At 43.4% G+C, this 24,358-nt stretch overlaps 1 protein-coding gene across 1 annotated transcript in view; it reads left to right on the top strand.

Moving 5' to 3' along the window:
* LOC137536356 (solute carrier family 2, facilitated glucose transporter member 9-like) overlaps positions 1-24,358 on the top strand; it is a 122,792-nt gene that overhangs the window by 52,798 nt on the left and 45,636 nt on the right. The window contains exons 4-8 of the mRNA XM_068258537.1: positions 3,835-3,959; positions 4,783-4,928; positions 7,398-7,530; positions 13,300-13,487; positions 14,370-14,480. Of these exons, the coding sequence (XP_068114638.1) occupies positions 3,835-3,959; positions 4,783-4,928; positions 7,398-7,530; positions 13,300-13,487; positions 14,370-14,480 (703 nt within the window). The remainder of the gene's footprint in view (positions 1-3,834; positions 3,960-4,782; positions 4,929-7,397; positions 7,531-13,299; positions 13,488-14,369; positions 14,481-24,358) is intronic.

Genomic DNA, 24,358 nt, shown 5'->3' on the forward strand with positions numbered 1-24,358 from the left:
ATGTATATATCGGCAATGAACCGATATATGACATAAGCAGGAACGCTGACTAGGAATGGAGTAATACAGGGAACAGGACTCAGAAGGATTCGCTATCTCTTCGCAGAGATGAACGCAATCCACAAACAGGAACAGAACAGGATTCAGAAGGATTCGTTATCTCTTCGCAGAGATGAACGCAATCCACAAACAGTAACAGAACAGGATTCAGAAGGATTCGTTATCTCTTCGCAGAGATGAACGCAATCCACAAACAGGACCAGGAACAGGATAACTAGCTCAGCACGGGTGTTCACGGTACGCGCAAACTACCAAAACGTGCTGGAAAACTGACTAACTGAACACAGGAAATAAACAGTTTGTGTACGTATATATCAGCGACACTGATGTATCAACGTAACACGAATACAAGGAAAATAATAAACGTGCTGGTATGCATATATATTGGCAATGAACCAATATATGATGCAAAACCAGCAAAGTATCTTTAGAACAAGAAACACGATCGGGGGCTGAAGCGACAGCAAGACGGGCTTAACTGAAGCTATGAAAACCCAAGGAAACCCTGCAGGAAGCAGATCTTTATACTGAGGTCATCCAATGGGAGCAGACATGCAGATTTCCACACAGGTGAATGATAATCAGTCACAAGCTGACAGCAGGGAAAGACAGACAAAGCTATGCAGCTTGCATGGAAATAGATCAGAACTGCCTGAGCTGCAGCACTACTACTTCCAGCAATAGCTGCTGCAGCAGCGATCATTACAGAGCTGAATTTAACTTAAAGCCAGAATTTACTGGGGCATTCGTGTCACAAACATTTTGACTTGTTGAAAGCTTCCAGTTCTGATAGTCCTGTAGTAATTAGGTACTGCTTGGGAGTCCAAGTCTATGAGTTGCACGAGTATGTAGATGCACCATTCCTCACCAATTATAGCACGTTTAGCTGAAAGCTATTCCCAGCCACTGAGATCTAAAGCCAACTTAAGCGGCAAAGGGCAGGGCAGCCAGAGGCTATCGCCCATTGCAGCAGAAGTCTGCCATTGTGCCCTCATTCTGTTGCATTATTGACCACAGTGTTGTGGCAAGTCTTGAATCCTTCAGCATAATTTTATTTTTCTGAACATTTCCATATCAAAGCAACATTTATTACGTCAAGCTTCTGAGTCTAGTTTCGTAGTGTTTAGCAAATTATCTTTTGTTTTCTGGCAACCTTTGTCTCTATTTATAGCTGAGGGAAAAAGTCACATGTAAAAACTTGGGCGACCTAATTACAGACTGCGTGCGAACCAAGAAAATCTGTTTTAATGTGATGAGCCTGCCTCATTTGAACAGGGTTAGGCTTAGTTTGTTCAGCAAAACACGATGCCTAAGCGCTTAGCGACTGCTTTTCTGCAATATGATTTTCAGAGGGTATTTTATTTTCTCTAAATGTGTGTTTTTGCACATTCCTTCAAGCTAAATTGCTCTGAAAAAATGCTACTTGCAGCACGTCTGAGCTTTTCAACAAATGGCAATTCTGCTGTAAGAACACCCTCCTGGGGTGATGCTGTACTAGCTATCGGCAAGCACAGCACAATCACCACCAGTGTGAACCAGCCTTTTATATAAAACATTAGGCTCTACGGTATACAAGTGGGCATATATGGCATACTTGGTGACACTAGTGAGAGGAATAAAAAGGCTTCCATATTGTATTTCCTTTTTTTTTTTTTTTTTTTTTTAAGTGCCAGTCACCTGGCTGTCTTTCAGATCTTGATGAAGCCCAAAATAAGCAACATGACACATTAACCACTTCAGGACCCCTGGTACGCATATCTAAGCCCCTGTATACTTCACGCTCGGATCAGGGGCGTAGATCTGCATACTGTTAACTTACCTTACCACTGCGTTCATGATCCCCACGCCATATTCGTTTGCCTCACCATCGCAGCCCCCTCCATCTGTGATCAGGATATGAGAATCCGCTATTCTCAACCCCGATCACCGTGCCTGTGTCTTCTAAGAGCTTGCAGCAATGAAACGCAAGCTCTTATTCAAAATACACCTGACACCTCCGTGTTTTTATTAATAGAACACTGTCTTAGTAGCACCATCTTGTGGTCAAAAAGTAAAAATACACCCAACTACACCTCTATACTGTTTTTGTTTTACATAGAAAAATTATTAGTTTTTTCAAATTTTATTAATTTTTAAACCTTCCAACCCTTCCCCATAGCTGCCAAAATAAAACGCTTGTTAAACATGAAAAAATACACACACACACACACACACACACACACACACACACACACACACACACACACACACACACACACACACACACACACACACCACACACTTTTCTAATATGTATGTCATTAGGGTATATTACTGTTAATTTTGCAATAACGCCTTTTATTAAGTGAAAAGGTATTAAAAATCCTTAAAGGGAAAAAAAATATTTTTTATTTCAAGATAAAATATTATCGTCATACATTGTACTAGGGACACAATTTAAACATTGTAATAACCGGGACAAATGGGCAAATAAAACGTAGGTTTTGTGTATCGAAGCAAATTTTATTTCAAAAACTATAATGGCTGAAAACTGAGAAATATTTTTTTTTCTTTGTATGCCCTTCTACAATGCATATAAAATAAAATAATTCTTAGCAAAAAGTACCACCCAAAGAAAGCCTAATTTGTGGCAAAAAAAAAAGCCATATATAGATCATTTCAGTGTGAGAAGTAGCAATAAAGTTGTTATTGGACAGCAGGCAATGTTCATGGTTTAAAAGAAAATATGACAGCGTTCATATCCCGCTCACTATAGGGTTACTTTAATCATCACTACTGATTTAAAAAAACAAAAAACTAGCAGTTAAAAAAGAAATACAATAGCTCTTGGCTAAAAATAAAATCCAGTGCAACCGTTTGTTGTACACTGAGAAGCAGAGGGTGGGATGCTTTTCGGATAGGAGTAGATTAGCTAAAATGATCACAAACTCTTGATTTGGCTGCAAAATATATGCCTACAGTATGTGTATCATTATTATTATTATTATTATTATTATTATTATTATTCTTTAAACATGGCTCACTCCTGAGATGTACCTCTAAAGAAAGTGCGAGTGTCTTGAGGACTGGAGCCTGACTCCCTTCTCCTTAAAGGGACTCTGAGCACCTCTCATGGGCATGCCTTTAAGCCAGACGACTTCCAGCAAAGTCGTGCTATGACCCCTCTAGAGGAGCCTCTTGCAATGGCCAAGCGTGTCACTTCCTCTTCCTGCTTCATTCAGTGATGCACTTCTCTTACAAAGGAGACAGGTGACCCGGAAGTTATAACATAGCCAAGATGGCAGCCGCGATTTTTAAATTGAAATCGAACAAAAACGATTTGGTGTAGAACGGCGAATCAGGCATCAAATGAAAGAGAAGCGCACAAGCTACAGAAAAGTATGCATCTTTAAGTACTTTGCAGTACTGGTCAGAGTCTTAAAGGCATGCCCATGAGAGGTGCTCAGTCTCTTAATTAGGAGTTTTACATGGCTGGAGACAGATTTTGCCTGTGAGCAAAATGTGCCTTAATAAAGGGGCCCTACATCCCTGTTTTTCAGCTTGAGCACTCCCTCTATGGGTTTGATACTTTACAATTCTGTTTCTGAGATGTCCCTAACTGATTCATGTGTATTGTGATTATGACGACAGGTCCACTTTAAATCCTGAGTTGTTGTTTTACTTGTCTTTGCTGCTGTATTATAATTGTAGAAAATTCCAGCTTTTCTTTTCTGGAGTCCCTGGTGCACGCCCTTTCACTGGCTGAGGTTCAGACCTGTTAATTATCTCCTGCAGGAAAGGAACAGTGATAAAGAGCTCCCCATTGGTCTTCATAGCCGGTGCCTTGATGGGGTTCAGCCGAGTTTTAGGATCTCCAGAGATGGTGATCATTGGACGCTTTATCACAGGCATCCACTCAGGTAAGGCTTCCTAATTGCCTCACTCACAGGGAACAAGCATGTATTGTATTTCTTTACACTGATGATGGCAAAGCACAGAAATATCTTATACTGTAGTCCCTTTTTTTTCTTTTACTTTTTAAATCCAGATGTGTCCGTTGTGTGTTATGTAGAGCATAAGCCATGTGTGATTTTTGTTATAAGCATCCCAATGCCCAAATATGTCTGTCTTGTAAAGTAGAAGTTATAATACAGCTATTCTGTAGACCTTTAAGTGAACTGAAGCAAAATAAACCTTATGATATAACGAATTGTATGTGTAGTACAGATAATTCATAGAACATTAGTAGCAAAGAAAAGCATATTTTTTATTTTGTTATATAGCTTTATTTTTAGAACATTGCATCATTTTCTAATATTTGCAGTTTACAAACTACTCTGTATTTTAAACTATGAAACAGAGCAGGGCTAATGACCCTTTGAACTTTCTTGCAGTAAAACCTTAAACAAGCAAACAGAGTTACATGTTGAGGAAAGTGCTTCAGATAACAGCACTGTAGGCAACCAAGCTTGGTCAGAGAGCTCAGAGAAGCACTTTTGCACAGATAACCGAAGTTTCTTATCTCTTCCTGTAGCGGAAAAAATATAAGACTCATATCTGTGCTACTAATGTTCTATTTCTTAGCTGTACTACACTTACAAATCATTATCTCATAAGTTTATTTTCACTTTAGACCTTTTTGGTGTGCTAGAGTGAAGCAGATGTTCAGATAAGCTGCATACTATTGGGTGATGTTGCTCATGCAAAGTATTTTATTGATTAGTTGAGTAATCTTGTCTGCAGGTATTTCACTCAGTGTTGTCCCGATGTATCTGGGAGAAATTTCCCCGAAGAACCTGCGTGGCTTTTTAGGTCTGATGCCGAGTATCTTCATCTGCCTGGGAGTATTCTCTGCACAAGTTCTTGGCCTGCCAGAGCTTCTGGGTCAGGTCTGTAGCCATAATATACACGTTTCAAGCAGTATGTCCTTCAGAGGTGCTCACAATGTAACCTCTACCACAGTCAATGTACCTGTCGCAATATAACCTCTACCACAGTCAATGTACATGTTGCAGACAAGGGCTAGTTTTGTGGGGAATCTATCAAATTGTCAGTGCTCTTAAAGAGAACCAGAGACGAAGCACCCTCATATATTCTATTACATTTATCAGTGGGAACATGACAGTAAACACCTACCCTGCTTTTAGTTTAAATCTTCTCTGCTTAATCTGTCTATAATCAGCCGTGATAAGAATCCCTGACTGAGTCAGTCGAGGTTTGACCTGGAATCATTATAGCTGAGTCACTCTTTTGTGGAGTCTTTTCAAGCCCAAGCCCCCCCCCCCCCCTCCTGGATCAGATTTCCTGCTTTACATACTGAGAGCTCTGATAACATGGGAGGGGCTGCTGCTGCAGGAAAAATCTCTGAAACAGACAAGTGTGATCTGTGTGCTCTGTCTGTGCAGCCAGTCATCATTATTATCTACATGTGCAGCCAGTCATCATTATTATCTACTGTATGCAGTTTAATTACTATGAGAGACACTTCCTACAGGCAGCCACACAGCATACCAGAATATGAAGTTGAAAGCACACAGATGAAATGCTGCAGCAGCAGCCCTGCTTGTCTATAGTCTCATAGAGGCTAGACAGCACATCCAGAACACCTCATAACCTGGAAGCAGAAGGGATATGAGCCGGCGGCCATTTTGGATATTTCCTGGAGCAATAATGGATAAAAAGCACTCAAAAAGGCACACCAGAGTGGCAAAATTATCGGGTACAGCATTTATTCTTTACAAGCTATCAACTGATATGTTTATTTTGTGTGAATCGTTAATCTCTGGTTCCCTTTAAGAATGTGGGAGGAAACAAGAATGACTGAAGGAAACCCACACAAACATGAGGAGAACATACAAACTCCATGAAGATAGTGTCCTGGACAAAATATTAACTGTGGACCCAGCAGGGGTGTAACTACTACCGTAATGTTCTTCCTTTGCTTCCACTTGGTGACCCTCACAGCCTTGGGGCCCATCTTGCAACGCTCATAGAAACACACACACACCACACACCACACACCACACACACACACTTTTTGCTGCTGTCTAGGTGCAGAGCAACATTGTAGTAATAAGTATCACTCCCCACCTCAATAGGTAATTTAGATAGGTTAGGGGCGGTTGGTTATTAGGAGTGTGTGTGTGTGTGTGTGTGTGTGTGTGTGTGTGTGTGTGTGTGTGTGTGTGTGTGTGTGTGTGTGTGTGTGTGTGTGTGTGTGTGTGTGTGTGTGTGTGTGTGTGTGTGTGTGTGTGTGTGTGTGTGTGTGTGTGTGTGTGTGTGTGTGTGTGTGTGTGTGTGTGTGTGTGTGTGAAGTACATTTGAAAAGGGCGCCTGATATAGATGTAAAAAGCCAGATTCAGCTACAAAGGGCGCCTGATGTAGCCGAAATGCCAAATTTGGCTACAATGGGCGTCTGGTGTAGGCAAAATGTCAAATCTGAATACAAAGGACGTCTGGTGTAGGTGAATGCCAGATTCGGCTAAAAAGGGTGCCTGGTGTAGCCAAAAAGATAATTTTAGTTTATTAAAAGGATGATGTTCTAGGCAAAATATAGCCGAGAAAAGTGATTACTATGACCTAACTTCTCTCTACTCTCATACAGAACCCTCCCCCAGTGGTGCCTAACCCTAAGACCCCCCCCCCCCCCCCTGTTTGTGATGCCTGATCTTATCCCCCCCCCCCCCTTTGCACCCCCGAATCAAAAATCTTGGTTACAAAGGGGAGCCCTTGTGTAGCCAAATCGAAAACCTTGTAGCCGAAACAAAAACTCTTGCAAACTTTTCACCACCTTGTAGCAGAGATTTGCAGAAATCACATTGAAGACTATGGAGGCCCCCTCTCTTTCAGCTTTAGTATTTGGCATCCAAAAACCCTGAGGGACACGGTCAGATGTATGCATGGTTTTCCACAGGATTGCCTAATTCCTTATAATTGAAGAACATTTTCTGTTAGGTGAATTGGCCCTTGGTCACACTGTGAGTCTCTGTAGAAATGGCAAAAGTACACAGGTCATCACCAATGTGCGTCCTATCACTGCCTTGATAAAAGTCCTGGTGGCCCTGAAACATTGGCTTCTTCCAGTGCTGCATCTCCATCTCCATCAGGAGTGCAGGATTTAGGTTACTTATTCTGTTCGAATTGCCTAATCTAGCCAGGCACTAACCTGATCCTACAAGAGATGTATGAGCATTATGAATCACTATTTCATAAGTTTGTAAATAAGGACCAGTGTGATTAGTTTATTGTATTCTGTAAAAACTGGCTAGCATGTCATCAATAAAGAGAACTATTGAAAATGCTTCTAAGTGGTATGTAAAATATTTCCTGTACTTATGAAGATGATCTCCTCTCCGCAGGCAGAAACATGGCCCTTATTCCTTTCACTGGTGGTCATACCCACTTTTGTGCAAATCTCCATGTTGCCATTTTTCCCAGAGAGCCCTCGCTACCTTCTCATTGACAATAACAATGTGCATGCTACCATAGACGGTGAGTAACAATTTTTTTTTATTTAGTCAAATTCAAAACGTGAAGTGAAGCAGGCACACCATCAAGTACTGATACCACACGCCTTGAGAAAGGCGGACCCTGCATGGTTCCAAAACAATTCAGAAAACCATTTTTCTGATGTGGAATATTGCACAATAAAGTGTGTTGCATCCTAACTTGGTGTGCTGATGAACTGTGTTCATTTTATTTAGTAAAATTGAGATTTTTAACATGTGTACTGCCCGTATTACCATGGATGAATACATAGGATCTTGGTGCTACCTCCATGCTAGAATCCACACTCCAGGAACTTTCTCTGTGATATTAAAGGACAAGGGCACAGTTGATAAATTATCTGTATATGTCTACTCCTCCAGTGTTTTAACCCCACTACCCTCTAGATCAGGCATGGGCAAACTTGGCCCTCCAGTTGTTAAGGAACTACAAGTCCCACAATGCATTGCCGAAGTCTGACAGCCACAGTCATGGCAAATGCATTGTGGGACTTGTAGTTCCATAACAGCTGGAGGGCCAAGTTTGCCCATGCCTGCTCTAGATTGTAAACACGCAGGGGCAGGAACCTCCCCCGTTTGTTTCATGTTTCTGTGCAATTTATAAAATGAACATCTATCAATATTGATATTCTAAGTCAGAGGACTTGGGGGTAAAATATGTTAAATTAATGCGGATGAGGAATTCTGATTGTAAGATAACCTAAAGCCAGCCATTGAAATCATGACTTCAAAGTTGCTATATTTGTCTACTATCCCATTTTTTGAATGGTTAGTTAAATAGTAACTTGTGCAGGGCAGTAAATGTTAGATCAGTACCTCAGATGTTACCAGTAATAGTGATGAAATTTGTCTGTATAAGGTCTTTTCTATTGATCTGAGGTGTGAGTAGTAGCCCTGAGCTGACCTGGATAGGTGCTAGAAGGTCAAAAAAATGTAGACAGGTATAGCTAGTGCTGTTTGTTAACCTCCTTGGCGGTAATCCTGAGCTAGGGTTGGGGCGCAAAACCGCAGCTCAGAGTGGTAGTCCCGACCTGTGCTCGGGGTAGCCGCCGGAGGCTGTATGCAGAGCAATGCACACAGCAGGCGTTACAACATACCTCCCAGGTGATCCCGACGTCGGCCGCCATTCTTCTTCCGCTCCTCCGAGGCTCTGCTTCCCCCTGGTGAGATCGCTGGCTGTCGTCATGACAGCCGCAATCTCACGTTAGGCTTGTAGCTCCACCCGGAAGATGGAGGGAAAACTTCAGCGCTGGAGCCAGGGAGGTGAGCGATTGCTGGAGCTGCTGCAGATCTCCCTGGCAGCATGATTTTTTTTCCCCCAGGTTTTAGGGTCTGAAAGGGTGCAAAAAAAATTGCACCACTTTTAGATCCTAAAATCCAGAAAGAATCATCATGCCAAGGAGGTTAAGAGGGCTTACCCCAAGTGACTAGAGATGATCCATGAGATGCAAATAAATTGGTTCATGCAAATATATGCAACTTGACCAATCAAAGCACTCACACTTGATGGGTTGCTTTTTAAAGGGGAACTGAAGAGAGAGGTATATGGAGGCTGCCATGTTTATTTCCTTTTTTGCCTGGCAGCCCTGCTGATCCTCTGCCTCTAATACTATTAGCCATAGCCCCTGAACAAGCATGCAGCAGATCAGGTGTTTCAGACTTTAAAGTCAGATCTGACAAGACTAGCTGCATGCTTGTTTCTGGTGTTATTCATATAATCCTGCAGAGAAATAGACCAGCAGGGCTGCCAGGCAACTGGTATTGATTAACCAGCTGAGCGGTCTGGACGAGCTCAGCTCGTCCAACACCGCCAGCGGCTGCCGCTCAGGCCCTGCTGGGCCGATTTTAATGAAATAAAAAGCAGCACACGCAGCCGGCACTTTGCCAGCCGCGTGTGCTGCCTGATCGCCGCCGCTCTGCGGCGATTCGCCGCGAGCAGCGGCGAAAGAGGGTCCCCCCAGCCGCCTGAGCCCAGCGTAGCCGGAACAAAAAGTTCCGGCCAGCGCTAAGGGCTGGATCGGAGGCGGCTGACGTCAGGACGTCGGCTGACGTCGATGACGTCACTCCGCTCGTCGCTATGGCGACGATATAAGCAAAACAAGGAAGGCCGCTCATTGCGGCCTTCCTTGTTTATTCTGGGCACCGGAGGCGATCGGAAGATCGCCTCCGGAGCGCCCTCTAGTGGGCTTTCATGCAGCCAACTTTCAGTTGGCTGCATGAAATAGTTTTTTTTTTATTTAAAAAAAACCCTCCCGCAGCCACCCTGGCGATTTAATCAGAACGCCAGGGTGGTTAAAAGGAAATAAATATGGCAGCCTCCATATACCTCTTTCTTCAGTTCCCCTTTAAGTGGCATATATTTGCGTGTCGCTACTAATCCTTATAGTAATTTATAAGGATGGACTATGAGTTGCAAAGCTTTCCAAATGCATGCGAAATTATGCAGCTTGAAAATGCATCAGCTCAGAATTATTTGCATTTTATTGACTATCGCTAATGTTTTTTTTATTGCAGTGTCTGATGTAAATATCAACAGGTATAAAATTAGGCCACCCAAATCCTCTTTTCTGCTGATTCTGATTGCCCCAGTATCAGGCTGTAAATCCTTTTCATTAAACTTGCACACAAGCTGGAATTATTAGCATCTCCTTGACTATTTCTAGTAATCAGCGGCCAGGGCCTTGGTCAGCTGCTGCTGAGGGCGTGTCAGGATATAGAAAAGGGGGTTGCTGAATCTGGAAGAGAAGCCTGCAAAGCAATGTATGATGAAAGACAGATGCTGCTCAAAGGGGCTGTACATGATAAAGGGCCTGGTGTACATGGATGTTTCAAAAGAAAGAGGGGGCTGCACTTGGAATGGGCGGGGCTCTGTTGCGCTTGGATAGGGAACAGTAATAAAGTTGGCCTAGGGTTAAAAATATATATAAATTATGACTTTGGGTGTGTAGTCTATAATATTGCACTAAAAATCAATGCTTTCACCCTAGAACAAGGCAACAATAACGTTTCAGCAGCACTAGCCAACTGAGTAAGGAGGCTTTTCAGCTTAACGCTGTCAGGGCAGAATGGTTCACTTTGAGCTTAGCTGACTAGACTAAAAGCTTAAACTTCATCTGTGTGAAAAGCAATTATATTTCGTGCTTTGACAATAAAGGAGCATTCACCTTACAACCTGGACACTGGCTGTCTTGTCCTCCTGACAGGACTTGTTCTAGTGCTGCAGACCAGCTTGTGCTCTTAGGAAGATGAATGGGTGATGTCTCTCATAGTCTTGTCTGTCACATTCATTGCTTCCCTCCGGTTACCGAAGATACCTGTGAATCTCTTTCCTCTCACTCGTCTTCCTGACTGCTTGTTGAATTGCCCAGCACACGCAAAAGCAATGATCATTTAGTACAGAGACAACACTGTTGGCCATTATAATGACTCATAATCACCAGGCTAGAATCATGTGACAAAAGGAATGGGAGGGGTTACATGCTCTTCTCATTCCATCAGTAATAGGAAATCAATCCACCTTTATTTCTCCATGTAGCCAGTACAATTTCTGAAGGCTTTTTGCTGTATAACTTTTTACTTATTTAATTTTTTGTGGGCTGTTTACTGTGTGGCCAATATTGGGTCTTACTAAACTTTTTGGAGAAATGTATCATGATTTTATTTTTAACCTAGCTGCTTCTGCTAATCCCCTTTTAAGCCTGGTAAACCTATATAAATATTATAATTATTATTATTATTATTTATACAGCGCTGACATCTTCTGCAGCACTGTACAGAGTATATTGTCACTTAAAGTGAACCTCTGAACTAAAAATCTACTCAGCAGAACTGAAAAGGCTTTGGGCTTGATTCAGTAAACGGTGCTAACCCAGTTAGCACGCCTAAAGACTTTGGGCGTGATAACTAGGGTGCTAACTGGGTTAGAACCATTTACTAAATTCACATTGCGTGCTAAGTCCCACACTGAAAACTTTGCGTGCGCACAGCGCGGTGTGCACCAAACATCGCATCGCGGTGCAACGAAAACGGTGCACCCGATCGCCTATAAGGTCGCATTGGGTGCGACTTTAACGTCACATGTTGCAACCTTCAGGTCGCACCCAATGCGACCTTATAGGCGCATCGGGAGCGCTGTTTTCGCGGTGCATGCGTAAAGTTTTGCGCGCGGGACTTTGTGCGTGATGTAAATTTAGTAAACGGTGCTAACCCAGTTAGCACCCTAGTTATCATGCCCAAAGTCTTTAAAAGTGAATTTATCATGCCTAAACTAGCTTTAGGCGTGATATAGGGCTTTTCACAGGCGTGCTAACACTTAGCACGGTTTACTGAATCGAGCCCTTTGTGTTTCTTTAACAGTTTATTTTACAAATATCTTTATTGAAGATAGCATGATATTTCTTTAACAGTTTCACAGCATCAGAACTTTGTTTTTCTTACCAAAGCATCATTTTAGCTGCATTTTTAGTTAAGCTCCACCCATCAAAGAAAACTGCCTGGGCTTTTTTTTCCCCTGATGCTGTGCAAAGCATGATGGGATTTCCTATGTTGTTCACGTTGCCTAGCAACTGGGAGGGGGCGATCATCAACACACAGGACAGTTGGAACTGTCTCATGCTCCCTGTCACCTCCTTTCAACCAAAAAGATGGCTACCCTCATGAAATCAAACATTTGACTGTTCTTTTAAAACAGGGTGGGTAAGAGATTATATTACCTATCTATTTTAATTAACATAACTAATGTAACTTAATGACAGTATGTTTGTTTAGGCTGAAGTTCCTCTTTAACTGTTCCTCAGAGGGGCTCACAATCTAATTCTTAGCATAGTTCTATGCCTATGTTGTGTAGTATATGTCGTAGTCTAGGGCCAATTTTAAAGGGGAACTGAAGAGAGAGGTATATGGAGGCTGTCATGTTTATTTCCTTTTAGACAATACCAGTTGCCTGGCAGCCCTGCTGATCCTCTGCCTCTAATACTATTAGCCATAGCCCCTGAACAAGCATGCTGCAGATCAGGTGTTTCAGTGGTTCAGACTTATAAGTCTGATCTGACAAGACTAGCTGCATGCTTGTTTCTGGTTTTAATCAGATACTACTGCAGAGAAATAGACCAGCAGGGCTGCCAGGCAACTGGTATTGATTAAAAGGAAATAAACATGACAGCCTCCATATACCTCTCTCTTCAGTTCCCCTTTAAGGGAAGACTATTAACTTATCTTTCTGTTTTTTGGGGATGTGGGAAGAAACTAGAGAGCCTGGAGGAAACCCACACGTATATTGGGAGAACATACAAACTCTGTGCAGATGTTTACTTTGCTGGGATTTGAACCGGGGCCCAGCACTGCAAGGCGAGAGCGTTAACCACTACGCCACTATGCTGCCCGTGCTGAAGTAAAATAGAACTTGGGGAAACTCTCTAATTTTTCATACATCATACATTTCAAACATTTAGTTTAGTTCTGTGTACTGCAGGGATTAGCAGAAACGCTGCTTCACATGAAGGTGGAAATTTGGGCGCAATCCCCGCACAAAGATATGGGCGCCATTATTTTTTTTTCTTCTGAAAAACAAGCTGCAAGTAGGCATGTTTGCATTATCTGCCATATCTGGAATACTGTAGCTGGCTGCAAACTTTAAAAGTGAATTTTTAATTACAAAACTGCTAGTAGTCCTGATGTGTTGTATGACTGTTAAGCTCTTCTTTTAAGTAGTCTTCACTTGCAGCTAAAGTGTCTAATCCTCCTCTTCTGTTGACAGCTCTTCGCTGCTTTCGGGGTGAGTATGATATCCAGGACGTTATAGAGGAGATGCAAGAGGAGCAGCAGTCACTCTCTTCTGTGCAGGTGGCCTCCGTCTGCCAGCTGTTAACGGACCGCACCTTGTTCTGGCAGATTCTGTCTGTGGTTGTGATCAATATGGGGATGCAGCTGTCTGGAATCGATGCTGTAAGTCCCATACTTCCCCGTTATGGAATACGAAAGTGGGCATCATGAATAATTTCAGGTTTACAAAGCAGCAATATACACTCGCTGTACAATTACATTAAAAAGGTGTGTGTGTGTGTGGTGGGGGGGGGGGGGGGGGGGAATTACAGGTGCAAGGCAATCCCAAAAACAAAAAAGAAGAGAAAAGAAACCCTTCAGATTAGGATCTGCCTGTAAGATGACTGCATTGCACATAAGCACAGTTCTCAAAATCTCATCCTAATACAGTTATCCTCAAGCTTTTAAAGCCAAGAGCCCATTGACCATTCTTGAGACTACTGGGCAGACAGTGTGTGTATGATGTGGTAGAATTTAGAAAACAAAAATTGCACCTAGGAAATCATTTTGAGCATAGAGTGGGTTTTAAAAGAAAACCCAAGGTGAACCTTGGGTCAACAGTTTAGTGGGAACCCTCTGGATCCTCCAGAGACTTTCCATGCTGTCCTCTGCTAATGCGGGGATCCTCCTTTACATCATGACCACGCTCCTCTTCCTGCATGAGCGTTCCTGTGCAGTAGCATGGAGCTTCTTATGCATGAGCAGTTCTAACTTACTGCGCAGGTGAGGCCGCCCTGGAGCTTGCAGAGGTGCACAGTGGTGAGCGTGGAATCCTACAGGAACTTGTTAGATTCCATTGGGGTACTCTGTAAAGAGGTGCACTGAAAAACTGTCTGCAAATCCGGTTCAAGTGTATGTGTATTAATGAGAAGTGACCTTTCAGTAGAACCGTTACAGAAGATGATCTTCTGTTGTGGATCTGGTGTGGCAACATTGAGCCTTATCTGGAAATGTACGGTATGCAAGAGTATTCTTCAAAACTTTATCTAGTCTTTTATTTTACAGATTTGGTTCTACACAAACTCCATATTTGAAAATGCTGGCGTCCCTTTATATGAGATTCCATACACAACAGTGGGAACTGGGGCCATAGAGATCATTGCTGGCTTAATTGGGGTAAGTGACAGCTCATGTAAAGATCAAAAACTACTTATGTTTATGTTGGTGAACCATCATTTTTTTTACAATAGGGTTTTGACAGAGAAGGAGAGAAGTTACCCATTTCTCAAATGGTAAATTTAGTTTTGTTGTTAGTGCATGTATGGAACATTGGAAGCTGGGAAAACCGCTCAAAGCTAATTTGGTACAGGAAGAGGAAGCTGTAGATTCCTTCTTTGTCAGTAAACTGTTAAGTTTATTGCAAAAGAGACAGCCGTGGGCACAAGTGAACAGTTCCACCTGATGTTTATTTGAGCTTGATGTACAGGTTCTCTCACCACCTGTTGACCAGGACAAGACATCTGCCGACAGTCTGACAATTGTTATGCGTTGGTCTGTACATCATCCGACACAGTGTACGGTTCTCCTGAACAGGGAGAAAGCTCTGCACTTTGGGGCGGGGACTTTTACCAAGCATGGATTAGCATATGCCTGCCCCAGCACACAGCCAGCAAATCGGTCCAGTTGCGCACCCCCTTTAGTTGGCAATACATCACTACCATGCCAACAAGATGGTGCACCAAGGGTGTCAACCTGGAAGCATGGATAATGATGCCGCACTTGCTAGAAAGCAAGAGACCTTACAGGATGTAACTCCCTTCGCAATGCATCACTAATGGCCAGTGCATACCAAAAACTGCTAGCGGATCCATAAACGCTAGCGGTTTTTGAAGCTGTTTTTCAAAGCGATTCTAGGCATGTTTAGAGATTTTCTAAACATGCCTAGCATGTTTTGGAGCGTTTTTGTGTAGCAGATTTATATTTTGTTACAGTAAAGCTGTTACTGTACAGCTTCTGTAACAAAAATGCTTGGAAAACCGCTTCTGATTTAGCGTTTTTGAGAGCGGTTTTCCACTTTGCTATTCTTAATATTGAGACAGAAATGCCTCAGAAATTGACGAAATGCTGCAGGACCCGAGATTGAGTTTTTGGAAAAAAGGAATCGCTCTAGTGTGCACCATCCCATTGAAATACATTAACCAAGCGCTTTTCAATGCACTAGCATTTTTAATCTTGGTATGCACCAGCCCTAAGTGGGTGTGCACAACTGGGCCGGCCCAGGGCAAAAAAAGAACATTTCCCCTATGTTGCATGCTGGGATTTATCTGCTTCGAGAATTCACTCAAAGGGTTGAGAATAGGTTTTTTTTTTTTTTTTTTTTTTAACAATTAAACCTAGCAGTTTTCTATTGATGGGGAAGAAGAAAGCTTAAACCTTCCAGTTCCTGATGGTCTTAAGCATATTTTTTCTGGTTTGGAAATGGAGACTGCAGTAAGGGAGATTGCAGTGAGAGAAATTAGATTCTCAATAAATTCACCTCCCATTTTCCCTCTTTTGTAGCACAGTAATTACTGTTTACCTTCTTCTTTTAACTTTCCTTTTGAGAGTAGGAGAGGGCAGGCAGAGCACGAAATGTGACCATCACAAACTGTAGGCATGCTGATTGTGCCCCTGTCCACTGACATTTGGGTGTCCAGTTTTTTTAACGCTCCTGACAACACTAGTGGTTCATTCAGAATCAGAATAAAATTGTGAGCAGTTTAAATGTTGCCGTTATGGGGAACCTTGAAAAAAATTGGCTTTGCCAGCTGAGCTAAGTGCTTTGTGAAAATTATGTTGGAAGCCAACCCAACATGTATATCCAGTCTTCAGTTTCTTTAGACGTTGAAGCACTTTGCTTCATAACAGTAAATCTCTGGGATTAAACATGGTTCTTGTTGGTGGGCTCTTTCACCTAGATACAGTGGCATGCCTAAGAAGCTGTGGGGCCTACTGCAATTTTTACATTGCGGCTCCCCAAGCACTGTATACATAGCAATTGATACGGTGCACCAAAACCTGCCAAGGACATTCACAGTATGAGAAGTGAAAGAAGCACATATCTCCCAACTGTCCCTCTTTTGGAGGGACAGTCCCTCTTTGGGAGCCCTGTCCCTCTGTCCCTCTCTCCTTCTCATTTGTCCCTCTTTCAGGACTTTGTCCCCCTTTCTATGTAAAGAAAAAATAAATAAATAAATATACATATATATATATATATATATATATATATTCAGTACTTAAAAAATGTGTTTGACTTTATTCACATCCTTTAACCTCCTTGGCGGTAATCCCGAGCTGAGCTCGGGGTATGCCGCCGGAGGTCGCCGCTCAGGCCCTGCTGGGCCGATTTGCATTCTGCAAAAAGCAGCACACGCAGCCGGCACTTTGCCAGCCGCGTGTGCTGCCCGATCGCCGCCGCTCCGCGGCGATCCGCCGCGTGCAGCATCGAAAGAGGGTCCCCCCAGCCGCCCGAGCCCAGCGCAGCCGGAACAAACAGTTCCGGCCGGCGCTAGGGGCTGGATCGGGCGGCTCTGACGTCAGGACGTCGACTGACGTCCATGACGTCACTCCGCTCGTCGCCATGGCGACGAGGAAAGCGAAACAAGATAGGCCGCTCATTGCGGCCTATCTTGTTACTTTCGATTGCCGGAGGCGATCGAAAGTACGCTTCCGGAGCGCCCTCTAGTGGGCTTTCATGCAGCCAACTTTCAGTTGGCTGCATGAAATATTTTTTTTTTTATTTAAAAAAAACCCCATTTCAGCCTCCCTGGCAAAATAAATAAGTCGCCAGGGAGGTTAAATTGATATAATACTGATTTGAAGATGTTAATATGATGGATAATGAACCAGGATAGAAAGGACCAGTGTGGTTTGAATTATAAAACATATTTTTCTTATGAAATCTTTATGGTATGCGTGACTAGGGCGTGATCAGGGGTGTGGCTTAAGTGTCCCTCTCATCTCAACAAGTTACGAGGTATGCAAGCAGGGGATGGGAAACAGTGTGTTAATGATTACTACTATTTAAAGCATCTATAGAAGTAATCATTACCAGCACAGGACAAATAAAGATTTAATACTGTGGTTGAGGGGGGGGCTGGGGCCCTCTGGCCCAAGGGGCACTGGCACGGTCACAACTTTTCAATCTCTATTGCTACACCACTGCCTAGATATATTTCCACATTTCAGTGGTTTATAAATGATCCCTCTAGTCCATCACACATCATACTGCCATTTGCTGGCTTTAATAAAATTTAATTTTTTTTATGGCATTGTCCTTCCAACTAAATTGTCTTTTACATTTTCCAGTGTTTTCACTGGACATTCTTACACTTAAATGAAGTACGCAGTAAGTGCAGCACAGTGGCGTAGTGGATAGCAATTTCGCCTTGCAGCGCTGGGTCCCCGGTTCGAATCCCAGCCAGGGCAACCTCTGCACGGGTTTGTATATTCTCCCCGTGTCTGTCTGGGTTCCCCTGTGCATTCCAGTTTCCTCCCACATTCACAAAAAACATATAGATAAGTTAATTGGCTTCACCCTAAATTGGCCCTAGACTATGATACATAAACTGGGCGATACATACATAGACATATGACTATTGTAGGGATTAGATTGTGAGCCCCTCTAGGGGACAGTTAAGTGACAAGACCATGTACTGTACTATGCACAACATTGCAGAAGATGACGGTACTATATAAATGCTAAATAATAATTACCTTGCTACGAAGAACACTAAAATATAACATGAGGAAAAAAATATTTTCTTACCAAATGACAACATGCTGACACTGGGCATAACCTTAACAATGCCACTACTCCCTCTGCTGCCTTTGTGAAATAATATAAAATGAATGCCATTATCAGTGATGCCAGTAATAACCATAATACTGTTCCTATAAAACGTGATGAATTTTAATAGTGATCTGGCAGGACACAGAATTTCCCTTTTTGTACAGTGTGGCAGTTTAACGTAAGACAGACGGCAGAACAGAGAAGGGTGTTGGCTGCCGGAGTCCCTTATAAGCACAAAGAAAAATTGCCACCTAACAAGCTGATTACTTTGGTGTCGCTGTCTTGTCCCCTTTTGATCCAGTCCTCGACCTCCTCCTTCCTCCATCCTCTTGTTCCCAGCCATTTATAGTCTCCTTATCTGAGAGTTACCTCAGTGGAGAAGGAATTTATAACCCTGTGCTTGTTCCATATTTTTAACCCAGGGCTGGCCTGCGCTACATAACACTAAATTAGATTTTTGACAATTAGAGAGACTAATGCGCGCCATCAGCTCCCAGGAGCAAAATCTCACAGCACGGCCTTCCTTTAATAAACGCCGTGCAGCAGAGAAGTGAAATCCGCAGCTTCCTGCTTATTTACCACTTTCTGTCTTCCTCCAAATCCCCCCCTCTTTATTCTGCTGTACTCTGACCCGCTAAATGGTCCTGGCCCTCACCATCCACTATTGAGCCGTAATAAAAGTGCTTGAAGTGGTGCAGATGGAATGGGCTGTGCAGTAACTGGCTCACATTCACTGAGGTAGACTCATAGCTCTGTTCATCTGATTGGTCCTGAGCGGAGACAGAAATGGCACCCGATGGACACTGGGAGATTGGTTATAAAATTACAAGCATTTGTTCTGCTGTCAATATTTTCTGCTGGTTTTGCTCAAAGGTTTTTTTTTCTTCCTGCATTTGGTTATCCAGAGGGGGAGAAAGTTGAAGCGGATGCAGCAGATTCTTTGTTTATGTAGTTTATATAAAACCATTTAGTTTTCTTTTCAGAAGAGTAAAGGAATGGGGAAAAAGGGGGATATGTACCGGTACATATTTGCCAACCTTTCCGTAGTATGTATGTATGTATGTATGTATTTGTAGTTGAACCAGTACACAAAAAGCGTACAACGTCAATGCAGTTTTTACTTTCTGGCTCCAGGAGTATAACTTAAAGGATACCTTAGTCCAAACAAAAATTTTAAAACGAGCAGACGTGTAGTGGGCTCTCCTTATGCCCACCGCTCCCCCGTTCTCCTTTGCCCCAGGCCCGACCCACCCATGACCCCAAGCGAGATGCCTTCCTCCGGAGGCGGACGTCTGGGGGCAAATCCGGACAGAAGCAGGAAGTGTGTCTAGCAAGCCGCCGTCTAGCTTACCGCCGGCCGCCTGGCCGTGGGGGCCTGCCGTGAGGTGAGCTGGAGGGGGAAGTGGCCAGGAAGAAGGAACAGTAGGCACAGCGGTGGGGAAGGGGGGGGTCAAACCCTCCCCCCTCATCTGGCCCCCTGTCCACGCGCCCCCTTCAGATAGTACAGCAGTGCTGCGGCAGCAGCACACAGGGGAATAATTAACTCACCTCTTTCTTGTGTTCCAGATGTCTTAGCAATGTGTGTGGTGCATCTCACAGTTCTCCTCCTCCTCCTCCTTCAATGCGGCCCACTTGAGGCATTGAAGAAGGAAAATTATGGGACGCAGTGCTCCGACGTCTGCAACGCAAGGAAGAGGCGAGCTAATTATTCCCCTGCCTCTGCCAAAAAAAAACACTGCTGTGGTATATGGAGGGGGAGCATGGATGGGGGGGGGGGTTCCAGGCGAGGAGGGAGGGGGGTCCGACCCTCCCCACCCCTGTGCCCACTGCTCCCCTTCCAGGCTGGCTACCTATACTGGGGGCAACTATACTGCCTATACTAGGGCAACTATACTAGCTACCTATACTGGGGCAACTATACTAGCTACCTATACTGGGGCAACTATACTAGCTACCTATACTGGTGCAACTATACTAGCTACCTATATTGGGGCAACTATACTAGCTACCTATACTGGGGCAACTATACTAGCTACCTATACTGGAGCAACTATACTAGCTACCTTTACTGGGGCAACTATACTAGCTACCTACACTTAGGCAACTATACTAGCTACCTATACTGGGGCAACTATACTAGCTACCTTTACTGGGGCAACTATACTAGCTACCTACACTTAGGCAACTATACCTGGCTACCCTATACAAAAAAAATCTCCACTGATCAGACATAACATTAAAACCACTGAGGGGTGACATGACGAACATTGATTATTTCATCACCATTGTATCTTCTCAGAAATGGGATATAGTGGGCAGCAAATGAACAGTCAGTTCTTAAAAATGATGTGCTGAGAACTGGGATCAATGGATGCAAGGACCTTAGTGACTTAAGCAAGGGGGGAGGAGTATGATGGCTAGATAAGTGGAACACAGCATCTGCTGGGGCAGGTTTTGTGAATTACAGTATGCAGTTGTTAGTAAATGCCAAAAGTGGGCCAAGGAAGAACTACCTGTGCATTGGCTAACTGGTTTGGGTGCCCAAGGCTAATTGGTGTATGTGAGGAGCATAGACTAGCCCAATTTCAAAGACAACTGACGTGAGAGGGATATGGAGGCTGCAATATTTTTCCTTTTAAAAAATGCCAGTTGCTTGGTAGCCCTGTTCTATTTGGCTGCAGTAGTGTCTGCATCATACCAGAAACAAGCATGCAGCTAATCTGACACTGTCAAAAGAACCACTGCAACTTGCACTTAAATGTGAATCTATTAGACATTGACTCCTGATAAGCTCCAGGTATTGAGAGGAAAATTGCAGTACATGGGGGATGAGGGGCTTCAAATTGATGAGGGGCCCTTGTACAAGCATGTGGTAGTTGGGGGTCCAAGAAGACACTTGTCTTAGGGAACAAAGCAGAAAGCTGGTCCCGAATATTCAATTTCTCACATTTTTGCTTGTTACTATAAAAATGTGGAGTTACTGCTGAGTGACCTGGTCCATAATTCTCAATGTTACAGTCTGTATTTCTTATTGAGGCTAGGTGCACACATAGCATAACATAAGTGTTTTCTGTCAGGTGCGTTGCGTTTTTTTGTTTGCGTTTTATTGCCATTTTTGTGCGTTTGCATTTGAATTATTATTTTTTTTTTTTAGCCGCATATGCCTTTTTCATGCGTTTACACGTTTGCGGTTCGCATATACTGTACAAAACGTTTACGCATTTTGTATGTGGTTTCAATCCTTTCATGTATTGCATTTTATGCAAATCACTAGGAAGACAACAGGAAGTGGAAATACATCAGAAATCTTTATTTATTTTAAAATACGCTTCAAAAACGCATACACAACTCAATACATTGCGTTTCCATTGACTTTCATTATGTGTGTTTTTGATGCGTTCATGCATAATATGTAACAAAACTAACAATTTTAACCACTTAGCCCCAACGCGTACCAATTTCTCCATCCCTTTTTCCATCCTTTCACCCCCAGGGACGGAGAAACTTCCTTTCCACGCTCCCGCTGCTGCCCGCGCTCCCGCTCGCTCTAGCGTGCACTCCCGCTCGTAAACACGCCGCCGGCCGCTCGCCCGGAGATCAATGAATGGGAAAATCTATTCCCGTTCGTTGATCTAAGCCCCGCAATGATCCGCTGCTTCTCCGCTAGATCATTGTGGAAAAAAAAAAACTTTCTCAGCCTCCTAGTACTTCCTGCAAGCGTCCGGAAGGATGCTTGCAGGTTGCATTAAACAAAAAGTTACTTTTGTCATCTTGTGGCCAAATAGTAAAACTACACCCTAAAGCATTTTTTACATACAAATAAATGAGTTTCACACAAAAAATGAACTCCTTACCTCCCACACTCCCCAATTTTATTTTTTTTTGTAATTAAAGAAAAAAAATATAATTAAAAAATATACATAACCTTAGGGACTGAACTTTTTTCAAATAAATTTTATTAAGTTTTCAAAGTTTTCACCCCTATTACAAATAATGTTTACCATATCACATCTTGAAGATACGCAGACGCAGCTGCTTTTCATTAATATCAGAACATTACACTTTTATGACATGGAACAACAACAATTTCAGCAGATAAGTACATTTCCAACCTCCCACCCGGAACCCCCCCCCCCTCTTCCCACCCCCCTCTACTGCTCTCTTTTTATCTTTATTACATTTATTTTGTATCCATAGACTCAAGGAACTAAAGCGTTCAGCTAGCATTGTTATTTAGTTATGTGAAGATCCCAGTGGCGTACCTAGGGCATTTGACACCCGGTGCTGGGTATTAAAAAGACACCCCCCCCCCCCCATTAAAAAAAAAAAAAAACAGCAAATGTGGCATGCTAAACGTGACACGGCGGGTAATGCCAGGTGTAGGCTCGCTCCCCCCCCTAAAGTTGTCCTTAGTATAGTATAGTGGCACCAGTATAGCTAACAAAAAATGGGTGCGGTTATAACATGCGGCGCGCATTGCGCGCCGCGGCGAAAAATGGGCGTGGCCATGACCGGATGAGGGCAGAGCTAACTAATTTAAAGTGAACCCGGGATAAGAGTGATATGGAGGCTGCCATATTCATTTTCTTTTAAACAATAGGCAGCCCTGCTGATCTATTTGGCTGCAGTAGTGAACTGAATTACACCAGAAACAAGCATGCAGCTAATCTTGTCAGTTCTGACAATATTGTCAGAAGCCCCTGACCTGCTGCTTGCTTATTCAGGGTCTATGGTTTAAAGAATTAGATGCAGAGGACCAGCACAGCAGCCAGGCAGCTGGTATTGCTTAAAAGGAGATAAATATTGCAGCCCAATATTATTCTCACCTCGGGTTCCCCTTAAAAGTGCAACACAAAGACAGTGGGCCTTTCCCCAGAAAATTCACATAATTGTTCAGGTTTTCTCAAGAAAATACACGTAATGTGAACAGATTTGACCAGAAAATAGTTCAATCATGTCGGCAGATTTGCCCAAAAAACACGTTCAATCATGTCGGCAGATTTGCCCAAAAAACACGTTCAATCATGTCGGCAGATTTGCCCAGAAAATACATGCAATCATGTCGGCAGATTTGCCCAGAAAATACATGCAATCATGTCGGCAGATTTGCCCAGAAAATACATGCAATCATGTCGGCAGATTTGCCCAGAAAATACATGCAATCATGTCGGCAGATTTGCCCAGAAAATACATGCAATCATGTCGGCAGATTTGCCCAGAAAATACATGCAATCATGTCGGCAGATTTGCCCAGAAAATATATGCAATCATGTCGGCAGATTTGCCCAAAAAACACGTTCAATCATGTCGGCAGATTTGCCCAAAAAACACGTTCAATCATGTCGGCAGATTTGCCCAGAAAATACATGTAATCATGTCGGCAGATTTGCCCAGAAAATACATGCAATCATGTCGGCAGATTTGCCCAGAAAATACATGCAATCATGTCGGCAGATTTGCCCAGAAAATACATGCAATCATGTCGGCAGATTTGCCCAGAAAATACATGCAATCATGTCGGCAGATTTGCCCAGAAAATACATGCAATCATGTCGGCAGATTTGCCCAGAAAATACATGCAATCATGTCGGCAGATTTGCCCAGAAAATATATGCAATCATGTGGCAACCTGGCCAGAAAACACTTCAATCATGTAGCAGACCTGGCCAGAACAGTCGATACACCTGCTAATATAAATTAAATAAAAATTTACTCACCTGAAGCAGCAGCAGACCTCCTGTCCCGGCCTCCGTCCGGCGCGCAGCTCTCACGATCCTCTGCAGCCAGCAACTGAAACTCCCGCGGTGAGAGCAGGGCTACGGGAAAATGGCGCCCGAAGCCCTGCATTGCAGACTCAGTCTCCAGAGCAGGGCTTCGGACGCCATTTTACTGTAGCCCTGCTCTGCCGCTGTTGGAGCTGCGGGCTGCTGCTGTCAGTGAACTGACACAGCGTCTATTAGACGCCGAAAATCAGTTCACGCTGGGGGTGCTTGGACAATATTAGGGGGTGCTTCAGCACCCAAACCACCCCCCTGGCACCGCCACTGCCCCAGTATAGCTAGTATAGTTGCCCCAGTATAGCATAGTGGCCCCAGTATAGTTTAGTGTAGCATAGTGGCCCCAGTGTAGCATAGGTGCCCCCAGTGTAGCATAGGTGCCCCCAGTGTAGCATAGTGGCCCCCAGTGTAGCATAGTGGCCCCCAGTGTAGCATAGTGGCCGCCA

The sequence above is a fragment of the Hyperolius riggenbachi genome, chromosome 10 (assembly GCF_040937935.1).
Source record: "Hyperolius riggenbachi isolate aHypRig1 chromosome 10, aHypRig1.pri, whole genome shotgun sequence".
Lineage (NCBI taxonomy): Eukaryota > Metazoa > Chordata > Amphibia > Anura > Hyperoliidae > Hyperolius > Hyperolius riggenbachi.